The 10,598-nt window shown below is 32.1% G+C and overlaps 1 protein-coding gene across 1 annotated transcript; it reads left to right on the top strand.

The window, feature by feature from the left end:
• Positions 1-5,574: 5,574 nt before the first annotated feature.
• Positions 5,575-10,175, top strand: LOC111041249. The gene is made up of 12 exons (XM_022325470.1): positions 5,575-5,713; positions 5,834-6,009; positions 6,610-6,750; positions 6,816-6,905; positions 6,977-7,053; positions 7,127-8,016; positions 8,350-8,530; positions 8,600-8,736; positions 8,802-8,926; positions 8,989-9,177; positions 9,379-9,690; positions 9,906-10,175. Exons 1-12 carry the CDS (start codon positions 5,575-5,577, stop codon positions 10,074-10,076), a joined length of 2,628 nt encoding a protein of 875 aa, XP_022181162.1. The 3' UTR covers positions 10,077-10,175.
• The last annotated feature ends 423 nt before the right edge of the window (positions 10,176-10,598 follow it).

The raw sequence follows: 10,598 nt of genomic DNA, 5'->3' as shown, positions 1-10,598 counted from the left end.
TGTTAAAAGGTATCTGAATACAGTTTGTTAAAAAGGTATGTTAACAAAAATATATATTTTATTTTTATACTGAATCGTATATGGTGGCAATATTTATAATCGAAAATACTCAATTCATGACTCATCATAACATTGTCAAACTATTTAGATTAGATCCAATATAATATTTAATTAAAAAATGAAAAATAATATTATAAACATTATTGAAAAAAATTAATTTTAACATTAAACATGATTAATACGTTAAGTATAAAAAGTTATGCACCTGTACAAGATTATTTGTTTACAAATAATAATAATAATATTTACAATCTATGGTTCAGTACAATAAGCAAATATGATGATTAAAGTTTAATATAATATAATATAATACAAATTAACAGTGATAAAATACGAAGAGTGTACCATCCAGCGATTAAATCAAAAATTAACAATACTATTTTGAAAAAAACAATTGTAATTTTTATACTTTTATATTTTTATATTTTAATGTTATTACTTATATTTTCATGAACTCATAATAGTCATAATAATAAATAGAATATGTACAATTTAATATGTAACATCCCCGAATTTTGACCCATAACCACTGCTGTACTCGAGGCCTCTTTTTGAATTTTTTAAATATTTATTTTATGTTCGGGAATAAATTACTCATTATTTCACCTATTACACGTATTTAATATCTGTATCTATACTATCAATATTTCAATTGGCTAGTGAACTATAAAATATATTGTGTAGTATTTATCAAAACATTTATTTTTATCGTTCTCGATCTAGGTACCGTATTCACAAATAAGTAATAATTGGTAACTTTCCTTCTTCAAACGAATGTAGAATTAATTTATAATTGATGGTAATTTTCAATTTAAGTCAATTAAATGTTTTAAATGTTTAGGACATTCAACGTTTCAAACTAAGGCATTGATTATATTTTATATGTTTGATGTGGTTAATTGGAATAATTCAAATTTATTTTAAATGTATGATAAATAGATTATACTTAAGAAATACAATATTATACTATATATTATACTTATAAAAATATATCGAACGATGAAAACAATCATCTCATACATCTGTGTATTTGACCACAAATTTATGGATTATTTTAATTATTAAAAAATTTCTTATTTGATTTGTTTTGATTTTTAAACCACAGTCAGGTAAGTAGTAATTAGCATATATAAGTATCACATTATTTAATTAGGTATTGATAGCGTACGTTTCTTACAACAATATTTTAATGTTACTTATATATTTTTTGGCCAAATAAAATTTACAATTGCACTTTATTGTAAATAAAACCAATTTTAATGACTCGGTAACACCCACGTAAGAACGCCAAAAGATATAACTTTCACCTTTCGTTCGATTTTTTACCATCAACAAAATTATTTATCTCAAAAATCTTCGTAGGTACATGTAGAAACAGTATTCCCTTGCTCATACCCAAAATAGTAAAACGCCTTCGTGCAACTAGCTTTCGAAATCCTGCCAATTTTTAATTGTGTTCCCATATAACATGTTATTGTTCTCCGTTCCAAAGTCTCAATACCATCGTGTAATATAGACTGTTGCACAATTTCTATAAGCCTCATCAAATGTACAAGTTTTCCACGGGATTGTAATTATAGCTATTAGATAGCTAGCACGATGAGAATCTATACGCAGATGTTGTACCTCTATCCCTAAACCGGCAATTATCATTTTCTTTTTCAAAAAACATATTTTAAAAGTTGCGTGACCGTCGATCATAATGTAAAAAGAGAATGTTCATAATAATAACACTGACTGGCGTCTGTGGAACAAAAATAATGTTTAATATGTAATTTAATACACTTAAAATCTATTGGACTCCTCGTATTATACACGTTAGTTTGTTTAACTCAACGCATGCCTAATTTAATTTAGGTGTAGGTAATATCAAAGATACTGACAATATAATAATTTTAAACGTACAACGGAATGAACTATAGAGTCTTTAAATATTATTACCTTGTGATTTTCAATTGACTATTAAATCAAATTATAAGTAACCCGCATAAGACTTACTATAGGTTTGTGAGAATAATATAATACAGCAATAGTTGAATGAGATAATGTTTAAAATCAAATTATTTTGCAATTCTTCAAATATCTGTAGGTCATTGTGTTATTCCCGTATCCCCAAATTACAATTGAAGCATTTATAACAGTAAATAAAAAACTCGGAATATCGTGGCTTCAATCCCATTGTGGGATTCTCTGTAGCTCTGTATTACACCGTAAAATGTATTATGGTATAATAAGTATGGTACGGTTTTTACATAATAAATTATAATAATATGTACAAGTAGATAGTTATACTCATACAATTAAACATTTCAGCCCAAATGTATAATACACATATATAATTGTGTATAATGTTAAAAAAATAACATTTATTGTTATGCTTTACCAAGCTGAGTGTAGGTTGAAACTTGAAATAGAGTTATATTATTTTTGGCGATTATAAAAACCATTTAAAGCTGTTTGCTGTCCAAACTCCAACCGATGTTATTATTTGAAGATACCTATGAGTCTTAAATTAAAGGGAAATCGAAACTAGTTTAAAAATGATTTCTAATTAGAGACTATAAAGCTATTATTATTTAAAAAATGGTCACGACCCAACGAAACACGCATAGCTTTTAAACGATTTTATGCATATTTCTCTACAAGATATTTATGTAAAATATTTTGAAAAGTAAACCTAAGTTGATTAACCTCAAGGAGAATCTTGTGTTCTTTTAGTTAATTGCATAATTAAAATATTTATACTTCTATGTAATTAGAGGAATAATTAATCAGTAGGTACCTAACCTATTGATTTTGTTTTTATGGAAATCATAAATAAATTGATCTTTGAGAAATCACAGATACTACAGTTCTACAGCTCACTGTATTGTGTAGGTATGAGTATAATATCGACAAAACTGTTTGGATCATATTATGATGACGGAAAGGCCTGCACGTAGAGTAGTTGCATGTATATTGTACATGTATGTACATATTCGTCTTTTTAAAAACCCGATTTACACTTGTTATAAAATCGTAATAGCAACGAGTTTTCGTCCATGGATAAGCCAATAGTGACGCTACCGATCATACTCGATGCTATCAATAATAAGTGTTTTTTTTTAAATCGATCTGCTCCCATATAGTACGTATACCTACGTTGTCGTATACCGGGGAAAGGCGCCCGACGGTGGTGCGGTATTGTGCGTGTTTTGATGAATTTCACTTCTCGACAAGCACACAATGCGATTTATCATATCGGACGTGTGTGTAATCAAACTACAATAAAAATGCATATGTATATATATGTGTGTGTGTGTGTGTGTGTGCGATGGTAATGGAAATATAAAAAAATGACGGTGGGGAAGAAACGCCTCGAGCGAACCGAATGAGAGAGACAGCGGTGGTGGCCGCTAAGGTATTTGCTCACCTTGAAACCACTACAGAATAACCAATTCCTACTCTGCTTCCACACCTTATCCTTTTCGTGAACATGCACCATAATATATAATAATATGTGTACGTGTGTGTGTTTATATATAATATATATACAATTATATATGTATATAATCGTTAAATAACAGTTAAACAGACCTTGTTTTGATCAAACATATAAATATATAGATGTATATATATACACTCACACAACTGCAGGTGGCTGACCGGACGGTTGGCACACCTGTAACACGAATTATATTTTTTATTATTATTTTATATTGTTCTTTATGAAGTAAAAAATAATATATATCGTTCCGGAAGTCGAGGGGTTACGTGTACAATAGACAATTAGACGTCTGCCAGCGGGTTTTCTCAAGCCGTTGAGAATCCGTAATCACCCCATCGTCGTTTGAAACATGGTGTCATTTTTTTCAAACACTGAAACAGGTGGTTTTTTTGCAATTAATGAATCTTAGTATAAAAGTATAGGGAGAAATGTGTGTATTAAAAAATACCATTCTTTGGATTCTTAGCCAGTCGCACTGTGCCACCACTGTATATGCCAATGCCAACAGTGTATTTATGAAAATGGCGTTTAATATGTTTTTGATATTTTTTTGTTTCTTTTTGCAAAAGTTCATGTAATCATTGCGGAAATAGAGCACTAAATACTAGACAATAATATAAAGATCGAACTAAAATGGAATAACAAGTGTGTATAAATTATACGGTGATAAATAATAATACATTTACGTTCCGTACATAATATAAAGAAAAAATAGGCGGGTATAGGTAACGTTTCGACTTTCGACACATCATCGCGGTCCCGATCAACGAGCCATGTCTAATTTATCGTACTATATAATATACAATACCACTATGGACTCTGGCCGTTGTACGTGATCGCGATGTATATTTGTATAGAACCGTTTTAATGATACGTTTTTGTGGTATGTTATATTATAATTTATAATATACTCTAACGCCATTCATCGACTGATGTATTCTTGTCAATCGTCGATATAAAGATTATAATTCATAACAAATCGATTCTGTGTATTTCCAAGTGCAGAGGATATCCTAGCCCTCTCTCTAATGCCGGCGAACTCGGTTACTGCTGCAGTATATACATCATTATAATATTGCAGTCCACGGTGATGCACAGCATACCTACGTTCAATTGAATATTATAATGTTTATTATAATATGAGACCGTTAACGTTCAGAGTGGTTATAATAATAATATAACATTATAAAAAATATAATGTATGCGCGACATTCAACAGGTGTGCACGCATGCGGCGTATAGTACTGGGCTGCAAGAAAGCTCTATACAAGCCCTCCTCCGGATTTCTGGTTGCGTGAGTTCCTATAATATTTTATAGGTACATAATACTGCAGCGTATAGTAGCGTGTGGAACTAATGAACTTCCGCTAAAAATCCTTACGTTCGTTCCGACAAATCCGTCATGCACCGTTTCATACACATATCTATATGCACTTATTGTGGTTTGTTTATTATTAACAGTAGATATTATTCTGATGTGATTTTCGTATAAACGTTTATATAATAATTACTATTTTTCTACTTCTTAGAGAGAGAGAGAGAGAGAGGTGGCAGCGCTTTCAACGGTTTTCTGTGGAAAAAATGTGTATGAATAACAGTTTTTTATAACGATCATCACTACGCAAGCAGGTGGTTTTTTAAGGCCGAGCCAATTAACAACGAGTCAATTTAAACGGCTGTTGTATGGAGTTATAATTTTTTCCTCGATGTTCTTTTAATTTCTTGCATAAGGCATTGGTCACATAATATTTTTTTAAATAAAACAAGGATAAAAAAAATGTAGAACAATATGGACTAGGTATGCTGGGCTTGCTCGGATTTTGCTGAATCCTTTCTTAACGGATGTGCATAATTAAATCGGTCTCGCAACGGTGATAACAAGAATACGGCACTATTAAATTTGTACACGCGGCACGGGCCACTTATTTCGTTGTATATTATGTTAAAACTCGTGGTCTGTGACATAAGATATCATATGCTACACATTATGCGCCGAATAGTCGATCCGTACGCTTGTCCGCCCGGCGATGTGCACTTGCGCCAACCCGTCCGCCGCAACCGCTCGGCCAGGCCCGGGTAGGACTACGGTCCGACAAGTGAAACGGCTAAGTCGGGATAGGAAGTCGGTTTCCGATCCCTTGCTGGAAACCCTCTTGTACCCGCCATGTATAAAATATTATTTCTATTACAAAAACACACACACACACACACACACACGAGTGACAACTCGGAGTTCAGATTTGGTACTAATACTGATCTATATATATTATTAATGTGTGTTCACAGGGGTTACAGGACTAACCAAGCCGGTACCTCCACCAAAACCGGCGAAGAGTCCACAGAATTATCAACAAACGCCTGGGCCACCACCGTATAGGATGCCTCCGTATCCGCTGTACAACGAGTCGACGCCATTGCCGGGATCTAGTAACAAGATCCATACGCATTCCAGTAAATTTCCGGTGAGCTAAACAATGTACCTTAATTTTAACACCAACGGTTTATTTCTTCTTTCGCCATGGGAACACGGACATAATGCGTGGGAATTATTCCCAGGCCGTTTGGGGAAAGTTGCTGTGCAATATCATTGCGTATGATTGGTGAGAGATTAGAACATGTGAACGTTGACGTGACCAAGATATACTATTATTGATATGCGAATGTAAAATTTCGTAAAAAGTTACGTGTCAGTAAGATAAGTTTAAATGTATTTATACTATTAAAGAATTTAAAAGTGACAATAGTGCTTAGGTCATATTTGTGCGGTGTTTCCGTGTTTGTTTGATGTACAAATACTGCAATTTCTGAGAACGTGTCAAAAAAAAAAATGCATTACAAATATAGTAAACGTTAATAAGTTGAACAGTCTTGAAGCATTTATTACGTTAGAATTTTTTAAAAGCAGAACAACCAATTAAATAACAGTAATGAAGGTTGACATACTTCGTCTTATATATTATTATATATAAAAAAATATGATCTTGTTTTTAATTAAAAGAAAATCTATTGTAAGCTATTAAATCTTAGAATGAAAACTAAACGCAGATATATTTTTCTTTCAGATTGAAAGGGAAGTAGTCCTGAGTAACGTAGACAAGAATTTAAAAATACCTATTTTAAATGAGTACAAAAAAAGACCAAAATCTGTTGCACCTGACACGCCGAATGTACAAATTGCATGGTCAGAGCAATCTTCAAACGTAGTATGTTTACTGAAATTAATTTAAGATTAAAATGATTTCAACTAAACAATTAATATCTATTTTAGAACAATGTTCCTCAAAATAACCATCAATATCATACACCACATCATTATGCTATGACAAAGGACAATGTAAATCAACAGTATGTTTACAAGGTGAGTACGACATTTAAATTCGTAATGACTTGATTATTCGTGAATAATATTATTATGATATTTTTTTTCAGGCTGAACCTATAAAGTCTTTGGATCCTCCAACAGAATTATCTCCGATATTTAGAGATGACTCTAATGGATTTCCACAGTAAGATTAAATTGTTTAAACAATATTATTAATAGTTCGTACATAAACTGTGAATTATTAAATTATTTTTTAGACGTGTCGATACTTATACAGCTGGACCATCACATTCTACACCCGAAGATCCAAATAACACTAAGAAATTTTCATCTCGCATTAAAGATATGATAACAACAAGATTTTCAAAGTCTAAAAATGAACAAGTATCAGAGACAAACTTGAATAATGCAGAAGCACCAATGCCAACTCCAGCGAAGTTAGACGATCCGGCGCTGAGCCCTCACAGTCAACTAATTCAGCATGGGGTGTATTTAGCAGTTAATAATCAAATGCAAAATTTAGCCATAAGCGTGCCTAATCAAAACGTATATCAAACACCAGACCAATGCAGAACAAATTCCGGTCCATCGAGAACGTATGATAGACCGCATACTATACAAACTAACAGAGTAATTGACATGAGGAAACCAGATCCTGTAACTTATAGCGATGTCAACAGAAATAATTACGAAGTCAGAGTCCAATCTAACTATGGACAGATTAACCAAAGTCCTTTATACGTAAAAAAAAGACTCCCAGTTCCTACACAAACTCAAGAATGTTTTAAGACTCCGTTGCCGGTTAAAGGTCAAGACACGTCGGTGCCTTTTTCGAGATCAAAGTCAAACGATAATCTTGTTGAACCGAACGGCCAAACCAATGTGCAATATTCGAGTGACAGGTACCTTGCCCGAAAAATTTCTAAACGTGACGATTTCAAGTCCCAACCAAGTTCATTGGATGACGTCGATAAACTGGAAGAACAAAGGGCTGCCAGTGGCCCAATTAGCGGGGCTAGCTCAGATGGGAGATTGGGTGGCGGAGGACAATCTGATTCTGGACGCGGTAGTACGGTGTATAGTAGTGGCAAAGCCCAAAATTCTGCAACTAGTCCTGAATCATCATCCGAATTACCGACAAACCAAGGTACGCAAGTGAATATATTTTTATTTATTCTGCATAATTATATATGAGGCATCATAATATTATGATTTAATTAAATTTTTTTTTTTAATTTCGAATTTGTCAATTTTTATACTCAGTTGTTTTTGCAATAATATAAATAATAAGTATATATATATTTTAAATATTTATCTAGGTAAAAAAAGTAATACTACAAGTAATAGGTAGTTATATTTTTAAGCTTTAGGATAAAAAAGATTTTTGTTTTGTTAAATGTTAGGTTTTATACATATGTAATCCACTTCTAAATAAATTAATATAACTTTAAAACTTATCAAAAAAGTTAATGTTTTATAGGAAAAAAAGGTCAAAGTGAATGGATGGATTACGTAGATACCGAATTACGTCAGATTCTCGATCCGTCTAAAGTTAGTGTACAATCAACATTAAGCGATAGTGTATCTTCTGTAACTCCACCATTACCACCACTATCTCCTGATGGGTCATCTGATGATATGCAAACACCCATACACAAACAGTAAGATTTATTATTAATTTATTTTCAAATTTCATTCGCAATTAATATATGAAATTTTATCATTTATAGCCGAACCGAGTATTCAGTGAAATCTCGAGGCCAAGCTTCAAACCAAAGAACGCCCTGGTCAAACAGGGTACCAAAAGAAAAATCCCATAGACAAACAAGTACTATTAAGAGACCAGATTTAAAAAGAATACTTCAATGTAAGAATTTGATAATCAAAGTATAAAAATAGTTTAATTAATAAAATAAAATATAATTATCATAGCAAGCAGTGTTGGTGATATGGACTCAATGTTTGACGAAGAAGCAAGCAGTGACGACGAAACTGTCAACAGTGATGTACGCACAATACGGAAACAGTTAGAAGGACTAGAAACTATGTATTCAGAGGTTAGTAATTTAATATTCATTTTCACCCTATTTGATATTAAAACCACAAACCACGTGTACAGGTACTCAAATTACTTGGGGTTCGTAAATCTGGCGGTGGTCCTAGATATCAGCCGTCGGACCCTAGAGTTAACCGACGACGAATGTATGGTAGTATGTCTTCAATTCCATCATCGGTAAGCAGTAGGCCTTACCGCGAGAGACACCGCAGGTCAACAGACGATCGGAAGAAATCTGTCAAGGACATTAAAGTAAGTTTTTGACATCAAACTTCAAAAATATAATAATGTGAATTGTATTATATTATGTCAATGATGTACATAATGTGAATAGAATAATATAATATAGTAATCATTTTTTTTTCTTAAAAGTAAATATCAATCAATTAAAATAAAAAGTGTATTGTACCAATAACCTTATACAAATAAATAACAATAAAAAATCATTTTCAGGGCATTAATAAACGTTTTCAACGTTTGGAATCGCATGTAGTCACCCTGGCGAGAAGTGTCGCACACCTTTCATCTGAAATGAGAACTCAACATCTTATGATTCAAGAAATGGAAGTAATTCGAAATGAACTTTCCGCCTTAAGGACACAGACGAACATGTTATCTATACGTTCACATTCTGTTCCTCGAGTTCTTCAATCTCTCTGTCCGGAACAGACCAACTCGAGTCCGAATAAAGTGAAGAAGCTAACTAAATTTTTCGGCGACGAGCCTCCACTTTTAAGACTGTTTCTCAAAAAATTAGGATATGAGGTAACATAACATGATCTTGATTATGAAATTAAACACATTAATACACTTTTATTGAAACACAATAATTTAACATTATAATTAATCATTTGTTACCGTTCAAATTAAGAGTTATGAATATTTTTTTGATTCTAATTTATTTTTGTTATAATGCGTTTATATAAATCGTTGATCTGCAAATATATCCAGCTAACTATTGGTTTTTTCGATTCTTTCAGAAATACGCATCGGCATTCGAGAAAGAGAAAATCGGCTTGGTGGAATTGCCATACATGAGTGAGGAAAGGATGCATAAGCTTGGTGTGCCCATGGGACCGAGGTTAAGAATAATGCAAGAAGCTCAATTAGGTTTTCCTGGGATGCACGAGAACACATTAGCCATCGTGTGAACATTGTTTGCGGCACAACTGAACGTTGGCCGATTAAAAGTATAATAAATAATAATATTATGTTATGCCATTAAGTGTTACGTGTAAATATAATCATATGGACAAATGTTTAAAAAAATATATTCGTATAAAATATTGTTGGATTATTATTAAATTACTTTTTTTATGACATAATCTATAGTAACGTATAACTTTACTATTATACTATATCGGTCGTCTGATGTGTTTTTCTACTCATAGCATGGGTAGTAATATTAGTTCAAATACACATAATATACATACAAGACTTCAAACAACCAAATTAGATATAACGCACAGACAATATTAATTTTAAACATTAAAGCTAACATTTTTAATTTTTAAGCGACTCGGTCAAAAATTCGGCTGTCCCATTATTTATAAGATCATATTGCATACATTTTAAAAACTGATAGATAATTCGTATTACATCATCACTAGAATTTGATTTGTATAAATAATTACGAAATTGTTTGCTATAACACGAAGACAATATAATCTATA

Source organism: Myzus persicae, unplaced genomic scaffold, assembly GCF_001856785.1.
Source record: "Myzus persicae strain clone G006 unplaced genomic scaffold, MPER_G0061.0, whole genome shotgun sequence".
In the NCBI taxonomy this organism is placed as follows: Eukaryota; Metazoa; Arthropoda; class Insecta; order Hemiptera; family Aphididae; genus Myzus; species Myzus persicae.
Note: the sequence above shows the minus strand (reverse complement) of the source record. Positions and strands in the feature narration are given on the sequence as shown.